A 25,446-nucleotide genomic window follows, 5' to 3' on the forward strand; every position below is an offset into this window, starting at 1 on the left:
TAGTGTGTGTTCCGGCGTTCATTGAGAGAGAGAGAGACAGACAGTGACATTTGATTTGAGTTAGATAGATTAGGCAGAACAGTCAGTCAGTTAGCTGCACTTACAGTGTATTGTGTATATATATATGCATCCCAGGTGTTGCATATATAAATATACACTGTATTCAGTTTAGCTAGATCCGTTCTTGTTATCTTCATACTGACGGGCAGGCTTGTCTTGTTACAGTATTTACAGCTACCTGAAGAAAATTACTGGTGTTCCTTTGATCCTATTAGTACCACAGTCAGGCAGCTAGACTATTTAAAGTTAGTGCAGTGCGTCCTGCTCACAGTGTTCAGCTAGATCCGTTCCTGTTATCTTCTTACTGACAGGCAGGCTTGTCTTGTTACAGTATATACAGCTACCTGAAGAAAATTACTGGTGTTCTTTTGATCCTATTAGTACCACAGTCAGGCAGCTAGACTAGTTACAGTTAGTGCAGTGCATCCTGCTCACACTGTTCAGCTAAACCTACAAGTTAGTGGGGTGCATCCTGCTCACAGTGTTCAGCTAAACCTACAAGTTAGTGTGGTGCGTCCACCTCACAGTGTTCAGCTAAACCTACAAGTTAGTGCAGTGCGTCCTGCTTGCAGTGTTCAGCTAGATCCGTTCCTGTTATCTTCTTACTGACAGGCAGGCTTGTCTTGTTACAGTATTTACAGCTACCTGAAGAAAATTGCTGGTGTTCTTTTGATCCTATTAGTACCACAGTCAGGCAGCTAGACTATTTACAGTTAGTGCAGTGCATCCTGCTCACACTGTTCAGCTAAACCTACAAGTTAGTGGGGTGCGTCCTGCTCACAGTGTTCAGCTAAACCTACAAGTTAGTGCGGTGCGTCCTGCTCACAGTGTTAAGCTAAACCTACAAGTTAGTGGGGTGCGTCCTGCTCACAGTGTTCAGCTAAACCTACAAGTTAGTGTGGTGCGTCCACCTCACAGTGTTCAGCTAAACCTACAAGTTAGTGTGGTGCGTCCACCTCACAGTGTTCAGCTAAACCTACAAGTTAGTGCAGTGCATCCTGCTCACAGTGTTCAGCTAGATCCGTTCCTGTTATCTTCTTACTGACAGGCAGGCTTGTCTTGTTACAGTATATACAGCTACCTGAAGAAAATTGCTGGTGTTCTTTTGATCCTATTAGTACCACAGTCAGGCAGCTAGACTATTTACAGTTAGTGCAGTGCGTCCTGCTCACAGTGTTCAGCTAAACCTACAAGTTAGTGGGATGCGTCCTGCTCACAGTGTTCAGCTAAACCTACAAGTTAGTGCAGTGCGTCCTGCTCACAGTGTTCAGCTAAACCTACAAGTTAGTGTGGTGCGTCCACCTCACAGTGTTCAGCTAAACCTACAAGTTAGTGGTGTGCATCCTGCTCACAGTGTTCAGCTAAACCTACAAGTTAGTGGGGTGCGTCCACCTCACAGTGTTCAGCTAAACCTACAAGTTAGTGGGGTGCATCCTGCTCACAGTGTTCAGCTAAACCTACAAGTTAGTGGGGTGCGTCCACCTCACAGTGTTCAGCTAAACCTACCTGTAGAAGGTTGGTGGTGTTCTCATACTACAGGCAGGCAGTTGATTTTGCTAGCTGCAGTATCAGTACATATATATATATATATATATATATATATATACATATCCCAGCTTAGTGCAGCTACAGGCCATTAGTATGTCTGGAAGGCCAAGAAGGAGAGGCAGACAGTCACAAGCCAATAAGAGAGGGCAAGCAGGCTCTGTGTCTAGTGCTGGTCGTGGAGACGGTGCATCCTCATCAGCACGTGGCCGTGGGACACGCTTGGGCTTTTTTTCAGCAGCTGGCCGTGTTGAGCTGCAACATGCGGAAGACTTGGTCGAGTGGATGACCAAGCCGTCCTCACCCTCATCTTCCTCTCTCACCCATGCCCTGGGTACTTTGTCTGGCAAAGCAGCGGCCTCTTCCCTCGGCTCAATTTCATCAGTGACTCCTTCCCTAGCCCCACCATGTCCTCCCGAGGAGTCCCTCGAACTGTTTGACCACAGTGTTGGGTACATGCTCCAGGAGGATGCCCAGCGTTTGGAAGGCTCTGATGATGATACTGAGCTTGATGAAGGCAGTAACATGAGCACGGACAGAGGGGGTGCCCAAGAAGGACAGCAATCTGGCAGTCATGCTCCCGCTGCTGCAGCATACTGCCAGGTTTGCTCCAGTGATGAGGAGGGAGGGGATGATGAGGTCACTGACTCAACGTGGGTGCCTGATAGGAGAGAGGAGGAGGAGGAGGAGGAGGTGGCACATCATAAGGGCAGCACATTGACTGCATCACACCCCAAAGCTCCACATGTGCAGGGCGCTGCAGTCTCTGTGCGTTATTCAAAAAGTTCTTTGGTGTGGGCCTTTTTTGAGACGAGTGCATCAGATCGCACTGCTGCTATTTGCAACATATGTCTCAAACGTATCTCGCGTGGCCAAAACATCTCCCGCTTGGGTACCACATGCTTGACCAGACATATGTTGACCTGCCATGCAGTTCGTTGGCAAGCGTATCTAAAAGACCCACACCAAAGAACAAAGAGGACCTCTCCTTGCTCCTCATCAGCTGAGATTTCCAACCCCATTATACCTTCAGTCCTCTCTGAGACCTGCACTGAGAGGAATGAAGGTGTAGAATTAGGTGTGTCACAGCCAAGTACTTGTGGGCAATCTGCTTTTGGTACACCAACGTCAGATTGTACCAGGCAAATTTCCCTGCCCCAGCTGCTGCACCGCCGAAAGAAGTTTGCTCCCAGCCATCCACATGCCCAGCGGTTGAATGCTAGCTTGGCAAAATTGCTAGCACTTCAACTGCTGCCTTTTCAGTTGGTAGACTCTGCCCCCTTCCGTGAGTTTGTGGAATGTGCGGTTCCTCAGTGGCAGGTACCCAAACGCCACTTTTTCTCATGGAAGGCGATTCCGGCTCTCTACCGGCATGTGGAAGGCAATGTCCATGCCTCGCTGGACAGGGTGGTCAGCAGTAAGGTGCATATTACCGCTGACTCATGGTCCAGCAGGCATGGACAGGGACGTTACCTAAGTTTTACGGCGCATTGGGTGACTCTGATGGCAGCTGGGAAGGATGCAGGACAAGGTGCAGTAGTGTTGGAGGTTGTTCCGCCACCACGCCTCCAAAATGCTAATGATTGTGACACACCTCTCTCCTCCACCCCCTCCTCTTCTTCTTCCTCCATGGCCTCGTCCTGTGCTTTGTCCTTGGAACCAGCGGTGCTTCGTAGCCGTTCAAGGGGCTACGCAAGTACGCAGGCCAAAAGATGCCATGCGGTGCTTGAGCTGGTGTGCTTGGGGGACAGGAGCCACACTGGGGCAGAGGTTCTGTCAGCTCTGCAGGGGCAGGTTCAGAGGTGGTTGACGCCACGCCAACTTAAGGCAGGAATGGTGGTTTGCGACAATGGCACCAACCACCTCTCTGCCCTCCGACAGGGACAAATGACCCATGTGCCCTGTTTGGCTCACGTCCTTAACTTGGTGGTGCAGCGGTTCTTGGGCAGGTACCCGGGCTTACAGGATGTCCTGAGGCAGGCCAGGAAAGTCTGTGTGCATTTCCGCCGGTCATATAATGCCAGTGCTCGGCTGACGGACCTCCAAAAGGAGTTTAACCTGCCCAAGAACCGCCTAATCTGTGACATGCCCACCAGGTGGAACTCAACGTTGGCCATGCTGCAGCGGCTGCACACGCAGCAGAGGGCCATCAATGAGTACCTGTGCGACTATGGCACCAGGACAGGGTCAGGGGAGCTTGTTTTTTTTTCCCCACGCCAGTGGGCCATGATCAGGGATGCATGCACTGTCCTTTCACCATTTGAGGAGGCCAGGAGGATGGTGAGCAGTGACAGTGCATGCATCAGTGACACTGTCCCCCTTGTCCACCTGTTGGAGCACACGCTGCGTGGAATAATGGACAGGGCACTTGAGGCAGAACAGAGGCAGGAAGAGGAGGACTCTCTCTCAAGGCCCCCTTTATCCAGTGTTCCTGCGTGCCCGCCGATCACACAGGAAGAGGACGAGGAGGAGGAGGAGGAGGAGGAAGATTGTGTCAGTATGGAGGTGGAGCCTGGCACTCAGCATCAGCAGCAGTCTTTAAGGGATCAGTCCCAAGAAACACATGGACTTTTACGTGGCTGGGAGGAGGTGGCTGCGGACCATGTCGTCCTTAGTGACCCAGAGGACTCCGGACCGAATGCCTCAGCAAACCTACGCTGCATGGCCTCCCTGATCCTGCAAAGCCTGCGTAAGGATCCTCGTATTCGTGGTATCAAGGAGAAGGACCAATACTGGCTGGCAACCCTCCTTGATCCACGTTACAAGGGTAAGGTTGCGGACCTTATCTTGCCATCGCAGAGGGAGCAGAGGATGAAACATCTTCGGGAGGCCTTGCAGAAAGGTCTGTGCAATGCGTTCCCAGAGACTGGGAGGTTACAAACTCATGTTTCTGGACAACGTGTTGCTGAGGCTTCGGTCAGTCAAAGAAGGAGCGGTGGAGAAGGTGGCCGTCTGACCGATGCGTTCAGACAATTTTTTGGTCCGCAGCCCCAAGGTATGATCGGTTCCAGCAACCATCGCCAGCGTCTGTTTTACATGGTGCAGGAATACCTTGGGGCAAGATCAGACTTGGACACCTTTCCCGCCGAAAATCCTCTGGGTTACTGGGTCTTGAGGATGGATCACTGGCCAGAGCTTGCACAGTATGCAATTGAGCTACTGGCCTGTCCTGCATCCAGCGTTCTTTCGGAACGCACATTCAGTGCTGCTGGAGGCGTGGTAACCGATCACAGGGTGCGTCTGTCCACCGACTCGGTCGATCGACTGACCTTCATAACAATGATCAGTCTTGGATCACCACCAGCTACCAAGCACCTGATGCTGATGTAACCGAATAATTTTTTTTTGAAATCTCAGATCCCTTCAAAGACTGCCTATGCTGATGCTGAGTGACTATCCCTGAGTAATTATCCTCTTCCTCCTCAATCATCACGCTGATAGCTTGTAAGAACATTTTTGGTTCTGGGCGCCACCACCAGTGCCTAAGGCACAATTTTTCTGCCCCTGTTTTACAGGGGCATGTAATTACAATTTTTGATGCAATACTTTGCAGCAGGGCTCATTCCTGCGTTCCAACTAAAGTGTCTGTGAGGGGTTGCAGTGTTGTGGCACCAGCACCACCACCACCACAGGCCCAATTTTTCTGCCCCTGTTCAACAGGGGCATGTAATTACAATTCTTGATCTAATATTTCACAGCAGGGCCCATTTCTGCACCCACCAAGAGCGAGTGAGGACTTACAGCGTTGTGGCACCAGCACCACCACCACCAAAGGCCCAGTTTTTCTGCCCCTGTTCAACAGGGGCATGTAATTACAATTCTTGATCTAATATTTCACAGCAGGGCCCTGTAAGGGCTTACAGTGTTGTGGCCACAGCAACACCTAAGGCCCAAATTTCTGCTGAGTATATAGGGCAGGCCCCTACTTTCAAACATCTAACTTACAAATGACTCCTACTTGCAAACGGAAGGAGACAACAGGAAGTGAGATGAAATCTACCCCTAGGAAGGGAAATTCTCTCCTGTAAGAGTTAATATGGGAAAAACATTTCTCCTTTCCACTGATGCTTTCCAATCCTTGTTCCACAAAAAACCCCAAATTTTCAAAAAACATTTGTCATTGGGACAAAAAGTGAGGTGAAATCTTCTAAAGAGTAGGAAAGACAGCAAAACAAATGTCACAGGGGTGATAACCCTTCCCTATGTTTTCCAAAAAGCTTAAAAAAGATATTTTGGCTGGAGCTAAACACGTTAAAAATGTACCCGTTTAAAATTACAAACAGATTCTACTTAACAACAAACCTACAGTCCCTGTCTTGTTTGCACCGCCTGTATACTGCTGTTCAGAGTATATAGGACCTGGTGGCCCCACACCTTTCCTTATTTTAATTTGGGTGCGGGGTTCCCCTTAATATCCATACAAGACCCAAAGGGCCTGGTAATGGACTGGGGGGTACCCATGCCGTTTGTCTCACTGATTTTCATCCATATTGCCATGACCCGACATTACATTAAACCCGCAAGCAGTTTTAAATGAGATTTTTTCCTTTAAAAATGACATTTGGTGCAGGGACTGTTCTAAACATGGGAAACACGCGTCACTTTACAGGCATACTATAGACACCCCCCAGGTACGATATTTAAAGGAATATTTCACTTTTTTTTTTTTTTTACTTTAAGCATCATTAAAATCACTGCTCCCGAAAAAACGTCAGTTTTTAAAAGTTTTTTTTGCATTGATACATGTCCCCTGGGGTAGGACCCGGGTCCCCAAACCCTTTTTAGGACAATACCATGCAAATTAGCCTTTAAAATGAGCACTTTTGATTTCGAACGTTCGAGTCCCATAGACGTCAATGGGGTTCTAACGTTCGTGCGAACTTTCGGTCCGTTCGCAGGTTCTGGTGCGAACCGAACCGGGGGGTGTTCGGCTCATCCCTAATCTTAACAAGGTCCAGAGGATTGCACATTTAAAGCCACACAGTACACTTGTATTAGATTGCTTTGTGAGTGTCAGGATTTTTTACTTAGTCAAGTAGCCATGTGCCAAGTGTTGTTATCCATAGCAGCCAATCAAACTGTATCTTACATTGTCATCAGCTACATCTGATGGGCTTCTGTACCTGTGCATATAATCAGAGCTTATTATTGTATATTCTGTATTGCTCTTTATGAAATAAGTCTTTTTGGTGTTTGTTATGTGACAACTGAATGCATTCTAAATGCTACAATAAATGCCTCCAATTGTTGTAATATGCTTGTTTGCTGCTACGCAGAATGGGGGGAGGAGCTGTGCATAGTAACCAGTCAGCTTCTAGCCTCAGCTTGTTTGTTAAGCTTTGGAAATGAAAGCTAGAAGCTGATTGGTTGCCATGCACAGCTGCTCCTGTCTTAGTAAATTCTCTTTAGCCCAGGTTCACACTGCTGTGATCTGACATGTCAAATCGGCGCCAATTGCCGGAAATGGCACCGTCCAAATCGGTGTGACGCTGCATTTGCGGCACCGCACCGATTTCAAAAATTAGTTTCTGTACTACTTTTTGTGATTTCGGGTTGCGACTTCCATTGACATCTGTGCAGAAACCCGCACTGGTGTCGGTGAAATTGCCGCTGAAATCTGGACTGACATGCGGGATTGAAATCGTACGAGTTCAGCTGAAATCGCACAGCTTCATTTCCGCAGCTCAGTGTGAACCCGGGCTTAATGTATGTATTCATGAATATTCCAAGAATGGAAAGTGACAGTACATAGTGGATGTAATAGATAATCATTAACAAGCTTGCTATCCATTTCTGGCACTTTGTATATTGTGTATGCTTGTTAATAGGGATGAGCTTCCAGTTCGAGTCGAACTCATGTTCGACTCGAACATTGGCTGTTCGCAAGTTCGCCGAACAGCGAACAATTTGGGGTGTTCGCGGCAAATTCGAATGCCGCGGAACACCCTTTAAAAGTCTATGGGAGAAATCAAAAGTGCTAATTTTAAAGGCTAATATGCAAGTTATTGTCATAAAAAGTGTTTGGGGACCTGGGTCCTGCCCCAGGGGACATGGATCAATGCAAAAAAAAGTTTTAAAAACGGCCGTTTTTTCAGGAGCAGTGATTTTAATAATGCTTAAAGTCAATCAATAAAAGTGTAATATCCCTTTAAATTTCGTACCTGGGGGGTGTCTATAGTATGCCTGTAAAGGGGCGCATGTTTCCTGTGTTTAGAACAATCTGACAGCAAAATGACATTTCGAAGGAAAAAACTCATTTAAAACTACCCGCGGCTATTGCATTGCCAACAATACACATAGAAGTTCATTGATAAAAACGGCATGGGAATTCCCCAAAGGGGAACCCCGTACCAAAATTAAAAAAAAAAAAATGACGTGGGAGTCCCCCTAAATTCCATACCAGGCCCTTCAGGTCTGATATGGATATTAAGGGGAACTCCGGCCAAAATTAAAAAAAAAAATAATGTGGGGTTCCCCCTAAATTCCATACCAGACCCTTCAGGTCTGGTATGGATTTTAAGGGGAACCCCGCGCCAAAAAAAAAAAAAAAAACGGCGTGGGGTCCCCCCAAAAATCCATACCAGACCCTTATCCGAGCACGCAACCTGGCAGGCCGCAGGAAAAGAGGGGGGATGAGAGTGCGGCCCCCCCTCCCTCCTGAACCGTACCAGGCCACATGCCCTCAACATTGGGAGGGTGCTTTGGGGTAGCCCCCCAAAACACCTTGTCCCCATGTTGATGAGGACAAGGGCCTCATCCCCACAACCCTGGCCGGTGGTTGTGGGGGTCTGCGGGCGGGGGGCTTATCGGAATCTGGAAGCCCCCTTTAACAAGGTGACCCCCAGATCCCGGCCCCCCCCCTGTGTGAAATGGTAAGGGGGTACTTATACCCCTACCATTTCACGAAAAAAGTGTCAAAAATGTTAAAAATGACAAGAGACAGTTTTTGACAATTCCTTTATTTAAATGCTTCTTCTTTCTTCTATCTTCCTTCATCTTCTGGTTCTTCTGGCTCTTCTGGTTCTTCCTCCGGCGTTCTCGTCCAGCATCTCCTCCGCGGCGTCTTCTATCTTCTTCTCCTCAGGCCGCTCCGCACCCATGGCATGGGGAGGAGGCTCCCGCTCTTCTCTTCTTCTTTTCTTCTCTTCTTCTCTTCTTCGTTTTCTTCTCCGGGCCGCTCCGCAATCCATGCTGGCATGGAGGGAGGCTCCCGCTGTGTGACGGCGCTCCTCGTCTGACAGTTCTTAAATAACGGGGGGCGGGGCCACCCGGTGACCCCGCCCCCCTCTGACGCACGGGACATGACGGGACTTCCCTGTGGCATTCCCCGTGACGTCACAGGGAAGTCCCGTCAAGTCACCGTGCGTCAGAGTGGGGCGGGGTCACCGGGTGGCCCCGCCCCCCCGTTATTTAAGAACTGTCAGACGAGGAGCGCCATCACACAGCGTGAGCCTCCCTCCATGCCAGCATGGATTGCGGAGCGGCCCGGAGAAGAAAATGAAGAAGAGAAGAAGAGAAGAAAAGAAGAAGAGAAGAGCGGGAGCCTCCCCCACATGCCATGGGTGCGGAGCGGCCCGAGGAGAAGAAGATAGAAGACGCCGTGGAGGAGATGCTGGACGAGAACGCCGGAGGAAGAACCAGAAGAACCAGAAGAACCAGAAGATGAAGGAAGATAGAAGAAAGAAGAAGCATTTAAATAAAGGAATTGTCAAAAACTGTCTCTTGTCATTTTTAACATTTTTGACACTTTTTTCGTGAAATGGTAGGGGTACTTATGTACCCCCTTACCATTTCACACAGGGGGGGGGCCGGGATCTGGGGGTCACCTTGTTAAAGGGGGCTTCCAGATTCCGATAAGCCCCCCGCCCGCAGACCCCCACAACCACCGGCCAGGGTTGTGGGGATGAGGTCCTTGTCCTCATCAACATGGGGACAAGGTGTTTTGGGGGGCTACCCCAAAGCACCCTCCCAATATTGAGGGCATGTGGCCTGGTACGGTTCAGGAGGGAGGGGGGGCCGCACTCTCGTCCCCCCCTCTTTTCCTGCGGCCTGCCAGGTTGCGTGCTCGGATAAGGGTCTGGTATGGATTTTTGGGGGGACCCCACGCCGTTTTTTTTTTTTTTTTTTGGCGCGGGGTTCCCCTTAAAATCCATACCAGACCTGAAGGGTCTGGTATGGAATTTAGGGGGAACCCCACGTCATTTTTTTTTTTAAATTTTGGCCGGGGTTCCCCTTAATATCCATACCAGACCTGAAGGGCCTGGTATGGAATTTAGGAGGACTCCCACGTCATTTTTTTTTTTAAATTTTGGTTTGGGGTTCCCCTTTGGGGAATTCCCATGCCGTTTTTATCAATGAACTTCTATGTGTATTGTCGGCAATGCAATAGCCGCGGGTAGTTTTAAATAAGTTTTTTCCTTCAAAATGTCATTTTGCTGTCAGACTGTTCTAAACACAGGAAACATGCGCCCCTTTACAGGCATACTATAGACACCCCCCAGGTACGAAATTTAAAGGGATATTACACTTTTATTGTTTGACTTTAAGCATTATTAAAATCACTGCTCCTGAAAAAACGGCCGTTTTTAAAACTTTTTTTTTGCATTGATCCATGTCCCCTGGGGCAGGACCCAGGTCCCCAAACACTTTTTATGACAATAACTTGCATATAAGCCTTTAAAATTAGCACTTTTGTTTATTCATGTTCGTGTCCCATAGACTTTAACGGTGTCCGCGTGTTCGAACGAACTTTTTTCCTGTTCGCATGTTCTGGTGCGAACCGAACAGGGGGGTGTTCGGCTCATCCCTACTTGTTAACATTACCATTGGAGCTAATAGGATTGTGGCTTTTTAGGCTCTGGTTGTTCTTGTATTAGATTGTTCCGTCCATTACAAATGGTTGCTGACAGCGGCTGAGCCACACCCACTCTTTGCCGCGACGCACTGTGCACGCCACATTACTATTCTCCTTGGGGCACCCAAAGCTGTCCTAGATCTTTTACAATCCTATAGTGTATACTACAAAAAAAATCCTGTGTGTCGCTAAAGTGTTCGGGTTTGGCTTGGAGAAAAGGTGGCAACCCTGCTAGTAAATAATAAGGCCCCTGGCCCAGACGGGTATACAGCAGAATTCTTTAGGTTATCACAAGGTTTTATTCCCAATACTTTAATGAGAGTATACAATACAATGTGGAAAGGAGGTCCCTACCCCCCCCACTGGCTTCCAGGCCTATAATATACTAATAGCCAAGAAAGGAACCAACCGGGCTCATATAGGCCCATATCTTTAATCAATGTGGACACTAAGATTATATATAAAATAGTAACCTCCCAGCTAGCCACATTGTTGCCATCTTTTATACATCCGGCACAGGCTGGTTTTGTAAGAGGGAGATCAGCCACTCTAAATATACGAGAGGTAATCATGGCCCTGAGATTTACTAAAACTCACTCAGACACAGATACTGATATTATCACGTTAGATGCTAAAAAAGGCTTTCCATAACATCAAATATTGGCTTTTCGGGTGCCATATCTGACTTCATACTCTTCCCCAACTGCAGATCTGATTACTTCAGAATATATTTTAGACACTATCCACATACATAGCTCCCACCTGTCTCTGATTTGGAGGGACTGTCCCTGATTTGGAGCAATGTCCCTCTGTCCCTCATTCTTCCTCAATTGTCCCTCATTTTGGTCTGATCCCTATAGTTGTATATAAAATGCACTTTTTATCTATCAAAAAGTGTTTTCAAGTACTAAGCCTTTCATCTTATTTCTAAATTGCTGCATTTGTAAACTCCAAAAGCTAATATAAAGGAATAGTAGTGGTAAAAAATAAGCACTTGTGTCCTATGCCTGTATACTTTTGCTGATAGGTGTCCCTCATTCCCATCTCAAAATGTTGGGAGGTATGCACATAGCTAAAGGAACTTGTCAGGAATGCCCTCTATCACCCTTTTCCTGGGCCCCCTCGCATCAGCACACAATGGGTTAATCCTCCACTTGTAACTTCTGGGACTACCTCCAATAGCAGGGATAAAAGAGACTCCCCTTAGCCCCCCCAGTGTTCTTTCTTTTGGTCGCTCCAGGTCACCTTCCATGGGAAAGTCTGAAAGTTAAGCAGTGCAGACCAGATCTCCCCAACCGCACCTCCCCCCAGGTTCTGGACCCCTCCTGCGTTGGAAGATCCAGAACATTGGTGTTAAATTCCCTGGAAACTGGGTACCCTGGTGTCGGGGTTGGGAGCAATGTGTGCATAAAGAGCGTAGCTTCTTACTCAGCACGTAGCACATCTGCCTCCTGGCTATATTTCTTCTCTTTCCCCTGGGCAGTGCCGCTGTGCCAAGTTTTCCTCTCTGTTGGTCTGCTTGTGTCTCTTATGCCCCCGTACACACGGTCGGATTTTCCAACGGAAAATGTTCGATGGGAGACTTTTGTCGGAAATTCTGACCGTGTGTAGGCTCCATCAGTTTCCATCGGAATTTCCGTCGCACAAAACTTGAGATCTGGTTCTCAAAAAATTCCGATCGTGTGTACACAATTCCGACGCACAAAGTTCCACGCATGATCGGAATCAAGCAGAAGAGCCGCACTGGTTATTGAACTTCATTTTTCTCGGCTTGTCGTACGTGTTGTAAGTCACCGCGTTCTTGACGTTTGGAATTTCCGACCAACTTTGTGTGATCGTGTGTATGCAAGACAAGTTTGAGCCAACATCCGTCGGAAAAAAAAATGGATTTTGTTGTCAGAATGTCCAATCAATGTGCGATCGTGTGTACGAGGCATTAGGCAGAGCGCCGTGCTGCACGATATTTCTTAGGGCCCTTTCACACCTATCGCAGTTAGCTGCAGTGGGACTCATTTTGGACTGCACTCCAACTGTATAAACAGTCCAAAATCAAGGCAACCTATGGGTGGAGTTCACATTACATTGCAGTTCAGTGCAGTCAGCAAAAGTAGAGCATGCTGCATTTTTCTGTACCGCAAATGTGCAAAAATGCAACTATTGGTGTGCGGATAATCTTTCTACACAAATGCACAAATGAACTACAATGCACCACAGTGCACATAGAAGCCCAGGGGAAAAAAGAAGAAGGAAGGGACCTCACTGGACAAATGCAGATAGAAAAGCGTGCGTCAACTGTATGTAAAACGTACATCGAATGCATGTATACAGAAAAACGTGCAGTAGATGTGCAGTTTCTAGTGTGAATGGGTCCTTATAGACCTTGACAAGCAGTGACCACGGGAGTGGTGGGAAGCCCTGCGGCCGCTCCGGGTCCCCACCCGTTGCTTAGCAATGGAGTAAATATTTTTTCCTGAGACTGAGCTGGCCGGGCGTGGCTGAGCTGCCTCGCTCTCTGAGCTCCTGTGCTGGGTATGTGACGGCCTCCAGACTTGCATTACTAGCAAACAGGTTCCTCCACTATGTTTATTTATCTTCTCCTTTTCCAGTGCCGCTAGCCTGGGCGGCTTTCATTTATATCTTTTCAGCTGTCAGTCCTACCACGGTCTTGCTGCCCTTCACTCATTGTAAGTCCTTATCTCTTAAAGAGGACATGACCAAAGAATATGACTCTACTTTTTTTGGTTCTTTTGTGATTGCTGATTCTTCTCACTTGCAGATTAGTTCACCCCAACGCTCAGAGTCACAAAGATCTAAAGAAAGCTATGAGGGGACAACATGGGACATTTGGTGAAAAGAGTGCTTTACTGTTGTTTTTTTCTCACAATGGTTTGTTCTTCAGCTGTTTTCCAGGAGCTGAAGTCCTGAACACAAGCCCTCAGCCAAACATAATACCTAAGGGTCTCATATGGATTTTGGGGGGACCCCATGCCATTTTTTTTAATTTTTGGCCCAAAAGGGCCTGGGATGGATTGGGGGGACCCCCACAGCATTTGTTTCTATTTCAGGCAAATTCAACAAAGTTTTTGTCATTAGAAGCCCGCTGACAGTTGATGACTTGTACGTAGGGATGAGCCCAATGTTTGAGTCGAACGTAACCGAAGAGCGAACATTATGGGGCATTTGTGGCAAATTTGAGCACCGCGGAACACCCCATAATGCACTGCGAGATTGAAGTGCATTAATGTATGATGATTGGCCAAAGCATGCACCTGACCTTTGTAAGTCGGAGTCGTTTGTAAGTCGGATGTTTGTAACTCGAGGACCGCCTGTATATATATATATTATATATAGCTTATTCAGGGATATTGGTGCTTGTCTTGTCACCAATCCACAATACCACCCTTTCCACATTTCTAGGTGGTATACCACACCATTAGCTTGATTGTGGTTTGGTCACATTATTAAATATTTATATCATTTTTCATATCTTTAGATAATTCATTTACAAATAAAAGTTTTGATATAAATGTCAAGTACAATGACTAAGTAACAGTTTTTGTCTCTCTATTTGTACTATTCCCTCTCACTGACTGACAGTGAAAGGTCATATATATGGGGGAGGGGGGACAAACCATAGACACTCCACTTCACAGGCAGGTTTAAGGCAAAGCATCCAAAGAAATTTGTAGACATTTTCATGTGTAAGCCTCATAAAAGGGATGCTCCTCACTGAATATTATTTTTTAATGGGTAAAAAGGGAAAAATCAGTAAGATGAACTTACACAGGACCCTCTCCCCACCCCCCCCCCCGGTCCAGCTGACCTGCAGGGTGATGATCTCCCATTCTGAGCCCTGCTATATCTTTGTCACGGCTCCGGGGCTTAGAAATCCCCTCGACATTCACACGTCTTCTTACCCGCTGAGAGGACGGGCTTCGCGTTTTCTTATTGGTCGCGCCGCCCAAGCTCCGGGGATTTCTAAGTCCCGGAGCCGTGAGGTGGGTATAGCAGGCCTCAGAACGGGAGATTGCCGCGCTCCAGGCCAGGGGGACTGGGGGGGAGGGGGAGGTCCTGTGTAAGTTCATCTTATAGATTTTTATGTAAAGGTGAACTTACACTTTAACATTTTTTACATTGGTATATGTTACCCCTGGCAATGCCCAGCCCCCCCTTCCCCCATGCCCTTTGATTCATTTGATCAACTCTGGTGTAGGTTGTATGAATGGATTAAAGCAATACATAAATCAAAGAACAAGCCAGCCAACAGGTTTAACCCCCTCAATACCGGCCACTTTCACCTTCCTGCCCAGGCCAATTACCAGCGCTCTCACACTTTGAATGACAATGACACCGACATGTAACACTGTACACAAATGACATTTTTATTATTTTTTTCACACACTTTCTTTGTGGGGTATTTAATCACCTCGGGGGGGGGGGGGGGGTTATTGTTTGCTAAATAAACAAAAAAGACCAAAAATCTTGAAAAACAAACAATGTTTTTCTTACTTTCTGTTATAAAATTTTGCAAATAAATAATCTTTCTTCATAAATTTATGTCAAATTGTATTCTGCTCCATTTCTTTGGTGAAAATACCCCAAATCAGTGTATATTATTTATCTGTAGGAAAGTTATAGAGACCACAAATCATGGGATAGATACAGTGCCTGGAAAAAGTATTCATACCCCTTGACATTTCCCAAATTTTATCAGGTTACATCCAAAAAATTTTATGTATTTTATTGGGATTTTATGTGATAGACCAACACAAAGTGTCACATAATTGTGAAGTGGAAGGAAAATGATAAATGATACAAATAAATATGTGAAAAGTGTGGGGGGGATTTGTATGGAGCCTCCCGGAGTCAATACTTTGTAGAACCCCCTTTCTCTACAAGTCTTTTTGGGGATGTCTCTACCAGCTTTGCACATCTAGAGAGGGACATTTTTGCCCATTCTTCTTTGTGAAATATCCCAAGCTCTGTCAGATTGGATGGAGAGCATCTGTGAACAGCAATTTTCAAGTCTTGCCACAGATTCTCAATGGGATTTAGGTCTGGACTGTGACTGGGCCATTCTAACACATGAATATGCTTTGATCTAAACCATTCCATTGTAGCTCTGGCTGGATGTTTCGGGTCGTTGTCCTGCTGGAAGGTGAACCTCCGCCCCAGTCTCAAGACTTTTGTAGACTCTAACAGGTTTTCTTCTAAGATTGTCCTGTATTTGTCTCCATCCATCTTCCCATCAACTCTGACCAGCTTCCCTGTCCCTGCTGAAGAAAACCATCCCCACCACATGATGCTGTTAGTTTTCCCCCACACAAAGCGTTTTGCTTTTAGACCAAAAAGTAGAATTTTGGTCTCATGTGACCAGATCACCTTCTTCCACATGTTTGCTGTGTCCTCCACATGGCTTCTCACAAACTACAAACAGGACTTCTTATGACTTTCTTTCACCAATGTCTTTCTTCTTGTCACTCTTCCATAAAGGGCAGATTTGTGGAGAACACGACTAATAGTTGTCCTGTGGACAGATTCTCCCACCTGAGCTGTGGATCTCTGCAGCTCCTCCAGAGTTACCATGGACCTCTTGGCTCTTCTCTGATGAATGCTCTCCTTGCCTGGCCGGTCAGTTTAGGTGGACGGCCATGTCTTGGTAGGTTTGCAGTTGTGCCATGCTCTTTCCATTTTCCGATGATGGATTGAACAGAGCTCCGTGAGATGTTCAAAGCTTGGGAGATTTTTTTTATAACCTAACCCTGCTTTATACTTCTCCACAACTTTATCCCTGACCTGTCTGGTGTGTTACTTGGCCTTCATGATGCTGTTTGTTCACTAAGGTTCTCTAACAAACCTCTGAGGGCTTCACAGAACAGCTGTATTTATAGTGAGATTAAATGACACACAGGTGGGCTCTATTTACTAATTAGGTGACTTCTGAAGGCAATTGGTTCCACTACATTTTAGTTAGGGGTATCAGAGTAAAGGGGGCTGAATACAAATGCCCCCCCCACACTTTTCACATATTTATTTGTATCATTTATCATTTTTCTTCCACTTCACAATTATGTGCCACTTTGTGTTGGTCTATCACATAAAATCCCAATAAAATACATTTACGTTTTTGGTTGTAACATAACAACATGTGGGAAATGTCAAGGGGTGTGAATACTTTTTCAAGGCAATGTATCTGAAAATTGATCAATCCTGATGTACTGACGGACTATCTCTTTTCTTGAAAATGCCAGGGCAGTACAATTACCCCCAAATGACCCCTTTTTGAAAAGTAGACAGTAGACAGTCCAAAGTATTTAGTAAGAGGCATGGCGAGTTTTTTAAAGTTGCAATTTTTTTGTGACAATTTTTTGGAAAATGAAAAAACTTAAAAAAAATGTTTAGCACAATTTTTTCCATGGTGAGAGCAGAGCAGTGCAGCGTCATCATATAACTGGTGTGGTGATCATCAGGGACACGGACACATCACACATGGGGATCACGGTGCCTCAGGCTCTTGGCACTATGGAGAGAATGTGTCTCTCCAGATTGACAATGTATATAGAGAATGTGTCTCTCCAGATTGACAATGTATATAGAGAATGTGTCTCTCCACATTGACAATGTATATAGAGAATGTGTCTCTCCAGATTGACAATGTATATAGAGAATGTGTCTCTCCACATTGACAATGTATATAGAGAATGTGTCTCTCCAGATTGACAATGTATATAGAGAATGTGTCTCTCCAGATTGACAATGTATATAGAGAATGTGTCTCTCCACATTGACAATGTATATAGAGAATGTGTCTCTCCAGATTGACAATGTATATAGAGAATGTGTCTCTCCAGATTGACAATGTATATAGAGAATGTGTCTCTCCACATTGACAATGTATATAGAGAATGTGTCTCTATAGATTGACAATGTATATAGAGAATGTGTCTCTCCAGATTGACAATGTATATAGAGAATGTGTCTCTCCAGATTGACAATGTATATAGAGAATGTGTCTCTCCAGATTGACAATGTATATAGAGAATGTGTCTCTCCAGATTGACAATGTATATAGAGAATGTGTCTCTCCAGATTGACAATGTATATAGAGAATGTGTCAATCGAATAGCAGGATTTTTGAGGCGTAACTCACACAAAATATATTAAAATTTCAAATAATTTATTGCAGAAAAAATATGAAGTTAAAAATTCATTGAGAACAATACATTCAAATAACCTCCATATGCCATAGATATTTGTACATCATTTATCCATTTCCAGAACTTATGGTCATCTCCACCTTCACAAATTAATTTCTACAAATGTCTCCCACTTTTATATTCTATGACTGAGCTCAACACGTTTCCTGGATTGTCATCCACTTCTTCAGGGAGAAAAATAATGGAGGATTGTTTCAGAATCAACACTACAAAATGTTACAAAAAAAGAAGAAGAAGAAATGACATTTGTATACAACAAAGAGTGCTGATGCTTTGTCTGCAGAAACCTGGAAACCACCATTGGAGCTGCTACACCATGACAGGAGAATCCATTGGAGGAGACCAAAACCCCCCACCCTCAATGATTATCCTTCTCATTCCTAGAAATTCTATAAGGCAGTGGTTCTTATCCCGATCCTCAAGTACCCCCAGGGGATTTCTCTTAGATAAAATAGCTGTCCAATATACAAAGCCATTGACTCTGATTTAAAGTGGATGTAAACCCTCCATATACCCAGTGATGTGAACAGCCTCAGATGATACACAGAGATGAAACAAATCCCCCTATATAAGTATTACATGTATATCTGCTGTCTTCAGCTTTATAGATTCTTTACAAAGTTCACATCTTGTTACAGATTTTCTCTTCCTGTTCAGCACTGGGCGTGAAGTCTGGGCACACAGCCAAGACAGCTGATTGGAGGAAAGGCACACCCCCCCCCACTCCACATTGGTAAAGGAAGGAAGTAATGTGCAGAGCTATGCTGTGAGAAGACAAGCTATCTGCTAATCTATTTATAACAACCTCCCACGACACAAACTTCAGGCTGCTTTTATCTCCCGTCTCGGAGAACTTGTCAGGCTGATAACAGAAGAACGGAGCAGGAGAAAGCCAAAGGACTCGGTGCTTTGAAGAGAGATAAGAAAACACTGCAGATATATGTGCCCAGCTCACATTTCATAAATCTGGTTTACATCCACTTTAAAGCACCTGTGCAAGATAAAGGAAAACCTGCAAACATGGCCTGTTGGTGGGAGTTGAGGACTGAGGTTGAGAGCTACTGTGATAAAGGAACCCCCTTCCATCATAGCTATCTGTAACACTGCCAAGTACTATAAAGAGAAGAACTATAATATGAAAACATATATATATATATATATATATATATATATATATATATATATCTAAAGAGGCCCTACAGAATAAAATGGCGGTTGATACAATTTTTTTAAGTCACACGGTATTTACACTGCAATTTTTGAAACACAAATTGTTTGGGAAAAATACACTTTAATTAATTTTAATGCAAAAAACACAATCGTTAAGCCAATTTTTACTATAGTATAAAAGATAATGTTACGCTAGATACCAAAAATATGTACATGTAGATAACAAACATCTCAAGCTTTCAAACTGCGCACGCTTGTAAAACTACGATACTTCATCTCCATAGGCAAAGATTTAATTTTTTCTACAGTTTCCCAGTTTAGAGTTACAGAGGAGATCTGGTGATAGAATTATCACTCTCACTATAACGCTTGTGGTGATATCTCTCATGTGTGGGGCAATCACCATTTGCATATGTGGGCGTGAATTACATAAGCGTGTGAGCACAGGGGGTGGGGACACTTAAAAAATATGTATTATTATTATTATTATTATATTTTTTAAACTGTCCCTTTATTTATGTATTTATTTTTATCGCTTTTATTGCTACCACAAGAAATCCCTTGTGATAGAAATAAGACATGACAGGTCCTCTTTATGGAGAGATGTTGGGGTCTATAAGACCTCAGATCTCTCCTCTACCCTGGAAAGTATGAGATAAAAAAATAATTGATCTCTGCTTTCCAGGAAAAAAAATGGCGGTGTGTACATCTGCTAGAACAGGAAGTGACATCACAACATCACTTCTGGCCTCCCAGGACCATAGAGTTGGCCGGGGACCATCCAGTCCACAGCCAGCTCTATGGAAACCTGGGGGGCATTGTTGGATGGAGTACCAGGCTCCCCGATCACACAGGAGAGCCTGGAGAGGCAGCGGGAGGTGGGGGGAGGGGGATGTCCTCTTCCGCTGCCTGTAAAAGAAATCCAGCAGCTAATCAGTCACTAGGATGACTTTTACATGACAGGAAATCACTGGCTGAAAAGAAAGATACCGGGATGATGACTGTAGCTGCAGCTACAACTCCTGAAAGTCCAGGATGTCATATGACATCCTACAGGTGGGAAGTGGTAATGCGGTGGATGGTGCACGGTACTGCAGAGTGTGAGACCTGGAGCAACCAATCAGAGGGTGTGACTGCAGACAGCACTGTGATGTATATTAGTGATCAGCATGTTCCCCGCTCTCACCCTCTTCCCATCTATTCTACATATTACCAGACTAATGTATGACGTGTCTCTGTAGAATATCATCTTCTCTGGTGGGGAAGATGAGGACGGGGAGACCGGGGCTCCGTTAGAGAGATTTCCTCTCACTTCCTGTCCTGGTGACAATGGGACACAAACCTATAAAAATCTGACAGGGGCTCCAAACCTTCCCCTTCCTTATTATACTGAACAGATCATTCTTATTTCAGTCTGTGTTCCTGGTGGAGAGTTCCCTCATTTCCTGTCTAGATAAATGTTGTCACCGGGACAGGAAATGAGGAGAAATTTCTCTAATGGAGCCCCGGATATAAGTAAAAACGTGACAGGCTGCCACCCCGCACAGAGGGACCACATGTGGGGGAGGGGCAGGAGGAGAGAGAGGAGGGGGAGGGGGAGGGGCAGGGAGGAGAGAGAGGAGGGGAGGGGCAATGAGGAGAGAGAGGAGGGGAAGGGGCAGGGAGGAGAGAGAGGAGGGGGAGAGAGAAGGGAGAAAAGAGGAGAGCGAGGGGCAGGGAGGAGACAGAGGAAGGGAGGGGAGTAGAGAGAGGAGGGGGAGGGTCAGGGAGGACAGAGAGGAGGGGGAGGGTCAGGGAGGAGAGAGAGGAGGGGGGCAAGGAGGAGAGAGAGGAGGGGAGGGGAGTAGAGAGAGGAGGGGAAGGGGCAGGGAGGAGAGAGAGGAGGGGGAGAGAGAAGGGAGGAAAGAGGAGAGGGAGGGGCAAGCAGGACAGAGAGGAGGGGAGGGGAGTAGAGAGAGGAGGGAGAGGGGCAAGCAGGACAGAGAGGAGGGGGAGGGTCAGGGAGGACAGAGAGGAGGGGGAGGGTCAGGGAGGACAGAGAGGAGGGGGAGGGGCAGGGAGGACAGAGAGGAGGGGGAGGGGCAGGGAGGAGAGAAGAGGGGGCAGGGAGGAGAGAGAGAGAGAGGAGGGGAGTAGAGAGAGGAGGGAGAGGGGCAAGCAGGACAGAGAGGAGGGGCAGGGAGAACAAAGAGGAGGGGGAGGGGAAGGGAGGACAGAGAGGAGGGGGAGGGGCAGAAGGGAGAGAGAGGAGGGGAGGTGCAGGGAGGAGAGAGAGGTGGGGGAGGGGCAGGGAGGAGAGAGAGGAGGAGAAGAGAGAGGAGGGAGAGGGAGTAGAGAGAGGAGGGGGAGGGGCGGGGAGGAGAGAGAAGAGGGGAGGGGCAGGGAGGAGAGAGAGGTGGGGGAGGGGCATGGATGATAGAGAGGAGGGGGAGGGGTAGGGAGGAGAGGTGACTCCATCCATCTCGTCATCATCTTGCGGTGCATTTTCTGTTTTTCCACATTCATCCTTGATGCGTTTTTATGCTTCTTTTCGGACAATTTGTTGTCGGGCAGATTAAAAACACAAAAGCCGTAAAATGGTAGTAAAAACGCACTACACGCTTTTCTGCAGCTTCTCCATTGAAGTCTATTGAACCAAAAACGCACCATTTTGTATTCTAACAATTCCCTGACCCTTTCCAAAAATGCATGGGCTGAGAAAAGCCTGGATGTGACGTGTCCCATAGGAAAGCATGTTATATGGACTGTAGTGTGTGGTGTAAAGAATGCCATAGATGTGAACCAGGCCTTACTCTAATTCTATTACTAGAAGCTCTAAGCTCTCATTCACATCTATGGCATTTTTAGTGCTTTTTTGCATTTTGTAGATTTGCACTACAGTCCATATAACATGGTTTCCTATGGAACACGTTCTGTAGTGCAAATCTGCAAAATGCAAAAAAAAAGCACTAAAAATGCCAAAACCGTATAATATGAGGTCACACCTAAACACTTTTCATTTGTATCCAATCAGGAAGGCCCTTGTACTACGTAGTTGAAGGGAAATCTAAAGGAAATCAAACAAGACAAGTTGTATAGTGTGTATCCGACTTTACTCCAGTAATTGGACAGATATTCTACCCAATCACAGCGATCAATAAGAAATCTCACATTTATTTATAGTAGAAATACCTTCCGGAGACTGAAGCCCCGCCCACTGCTATATACTATTGGATGAATAGTAAAGGGTAACTCCACTTTTGTGGGGGGAGGGAAAAATCAAATAAAGAAAAAATAATCCAGCGCGTACAATCGGGACACAAGTCATATTGTAATTGAATGTTATTAAAAATGACCTTTCCTTTTCAATCTGCAGCCGCTGTAATTTTCTGTAAATACAATATGGCCACCTGGAGGCGCTGTGTACACAGAGAGTGTACTGACCACACCCCCCAGAAACATCATTTCCTGCTTGTGTGATTGGCTGACTGATTTTCCCAGAAGTCTGCACTAAGATACAAGTCAGATTTCAGGCATCCCCTGCAAATGTCACATTTGGAAGAGATACTTCCAATAGGAAATCACATCTAAAGGGATGCAGACCCCGTCTCTTTCCTCATTAGAGCCCTGCAGGTGCACAGCTGACTGATCATTATTAAACCCCGCCCATTAGAACCACTCAGGACAGAGGCAGAGAGGAACAAACAGGGATTTTTTTCTGAATAACAAAAGGTTCTGGTGTGCAGTGTATTGCTGTCTCCCAGGGGCACGCTGGATTATTTGTACCCTGAATATGCAGTGATGGGATTGTATTGAGCCTTCAGCATTGCTGATACTAAATCCAGAATCTAATTGGTGCATCCGGTGTTGGCCCTCCTCCCTCTAATGGCTGCTCCCATAATTAGGAATATTGTTTACATGCCCCTGCTGAGATATTTAGCTATATCTAATATACTTTCTTACTGCTGATTGAACTTTCTCATTCTACCGTGACTTGCATGATTTTGCTTTTCAATTTAAGATAGAGAGACAAATTCCCTTCTCTGTCTCATCTGTGAACCTTGGCCGTGTCCTGAGGAAGCCTAACGGTGAAACGCGTAGACATACAAGGGCTCACTGCACAACAATCATAGATGCTATATGTTACAATTGTCATTGTTTTTTTAGATATTTGTATTTTTCAATAAATGTATATTTTTTATACTGCTATATCTTCTCCACTTCTTCTTAGCCTAAAAAGTCTGCCTCCCTGGTAATACTCAGTACTACCTTATTTTGTATCCTCAATGTTTGTGTGACATCACCAGACTGTGGGCAGAGTTCTCACATCTCCCGCCTCCCCCCACATATCTTTATACAACCTTCATATACACATAACCCAGCATGGAGGGGCTCAGTGAAGGTGGTGGTGAAGGTGTGGAGGTGTCGGATCGGGTCACACAGATCATAAAAGGAGATCCTTCTAGCCTCATAATCCAGATATATCCTGACTCTGTTACTGGAGGGATTGGTGGGTAAGGGGATCAGATCACTGTCATGTATAACATAATACTGATTATTATACCTGACCAATCCCCAGGACTTCTTATTATATCCAATCCCTGACTCCTCCCCTCTCCTCTCTATACTGGGGTAACACATCCCGACTATCCATATATCTGACCCCCCGACATCCACATCCCAGTAATGTCTCCCTGAGGAGAAACTCTGACTGCTCATCACCTGATAATAATCCTGGAATCTCTCTGGTGTTTCTGGGTGATTCTGGTCTATATCTGACCAGGATACAGTTTTCCTGTCATCTGATATCTGTAGATCATTACCAGCTGTGTTTCCATCCAGTAATATGTCTGCAGCTCCCTGTATATAGAAGTATACATTTACCTCTGTTATTATATCAGATAAACCTGTGTGTAAGACCCCCGCCACATCCAGACCCCCTCCATCATGGAGGAGTTCCTCATGTCTCTCTCGGTCCTCATTATCTCCATCCTCAGTATCACACAAGTCACCTGTGTCTGATTCCTGTAAGACAGTCAGTGGATCTGTCACGTTACACAGCTCCTCAATGTGACGCAACTTCCTGGACAGCTCCTCCTTCTTTATTTCCAGATCCTGGATGGAGATGGAGATCCGCTCTGCCCTCCCGGAGATGTCCTTCAGGACTCTCTTTTCCAGGTCTTCCAGATGTCTCCTGAGATCTCTAAACAGGGCAGTGACTCTCTCGATGTCACCAGCTGCTTCTTCTTCTACTTTCCTCCTGTGTTCCTGAAGACTCTGGACTCTTTCCTCCGTCTCCTCTCTCTTTGTCAGAAGTTTCTGCAGAACATTCCTCAGTGTCTCCTTCTTCTTCTCAGAAGCCTCATCCAGTGACTTCATCTCATGTCCTTTATGTTCTCCAATCATACAACAAGAAATACAGATACAGGTCTCATCCTCAGTGCAGAAATACTTCAAAACTTCCTTATGGACTGAGCATTTCCTGCTCTCCATGGACAAGGTGGGGTCACATAAGATGTGTTCTGGGGACTTTTTGTGGACTCTCAGGTGTTTATCACACAGAGAAACCTCACAGTGCAGACAGGATCTAACAGCAGGTACAGGAGAGTCCACACAGTAAGTACAGAAGACCCCGGACTCCTCCCGATCTGGCTGAGCAGACAGGAAAGTCTCTGCTATGTTACGTAGTTTCATGTTCTTCTGCAGTGCAGGCCGATCCGGATACTTCTCTCTACATTCAGGACAGGAATATCCTCCAGACCCCCCCTGTGTATCCAGCACACGATCAATACAGACCCGGCAGAAGTTGTGACCACATTTCAGGGTTACAGGATCAGTATAAATGTTCAGACAGACGGAACATTCCAGCTCAGCTCTCAGATCACCAGACGCCATCGCTGACAGGGGAGGAGAAATGAAACTGAAAGTCTCTGACACCGGAGAGGAATGTGGATGGGGAGGGGTGACATCCTCCTACACAGGGTAAGGCTGGATGAATATTATAGAGCAGTGATGTTGAACCTTTTTGAGCCCGAGTGCCCAAACCGCGACACAAAACCAACTTATTTCTTTCAAAGTGCCAACACAGAATTTAGGCTCGGTTCACACTGGAACTGGCTGCAGATCACACAGGAAAGCTGAGTGTCTCCATTCTCCGGTTCAGGGACAAATCTTTGCCTGAATTCTGCCCTGAAACGGAGCTAAAGACGCAGAGCATTTCTGTGCTCTGCGCTCTGCAGCCGCCCCGGAGATATAAGAACCGTCTCCATAGAGAGCTCCATAGAGAGCCGGTCACATTCTCCTGCTATGTGAATTGGATGTGGGGAAACCCTCATCCAGTGTGAACCCGACCTAAACCTACCAGCGGCTCTGTACAGAGGATGGGACTGATCATACCTCTGAATGATCCCTAAGGGACCAAAAATGTACAATTCTGCCACATTCACTCAGAATACACTGTGCTACATACACTGACCTACCTGACATGTCACTGACCATTACACTCAACTACCTGACCATTACACTCACCTATCTGACCATTACACTCACCTACCTGACCATTACACTCACCTACCTGACCATCACACTCACCTACCTGACATTACACTCACCTACCTGACA

The 25,446-nt window shown here is 46.0% G+C and overlaps 1 protein-coding gene across 1 annotated transcript; it reads right to left on the bottom strand.

The window, feature by feature from the left end:
- Positions 1–21,319: 21,319 nt before the first annotated feature.
- Positions 21,320–24,742, bottom strand: LOC141133864 (E3 ubiquitin/ISG15 ligase TRIM25-like). The gene has a single exon (XM_073623448.1). The coding sequence runs from the start codon at positions 24,718–24,720 to the stop codon at positions 23,149–23,151; it is 1,572 nt and encodes a 523-aa protein (XP_073479549.1). The 5' UTR covers positions 24,721–24,742; the 3' UTR covers positions 21,320–23,148.
- Positions 24,743–25,446: the final 704 nt, after the last annotated feature.

The sequence above is a fragment of the Aquarana catesbeiana genome, linkage group LG03 (genome assembly GCF_042186555.1).
Source record: "Aquarana catesbeiana isolate 2022-GZ linkage group LG03, ASM4218655v1, whole genome shotgun sequence".
Taxonomy (NCBI): domain Eukaryota; kingdom Metazoa; phylum Chordata; class Amphibia; order Anura; family Ranidae; genus Aquarana; species Aquarana catesbeiana.

Bases quoted from the DNA above. Each gene is read 5' to 3' on its own strand.
- LOC141133864 (XM_073623448.1), bottom strand. From the start codon at position 24,720: ATGGCGTCTGGTGATCTGAGAGCTGAGCTGGAATGTTCCGTCTGTCTG.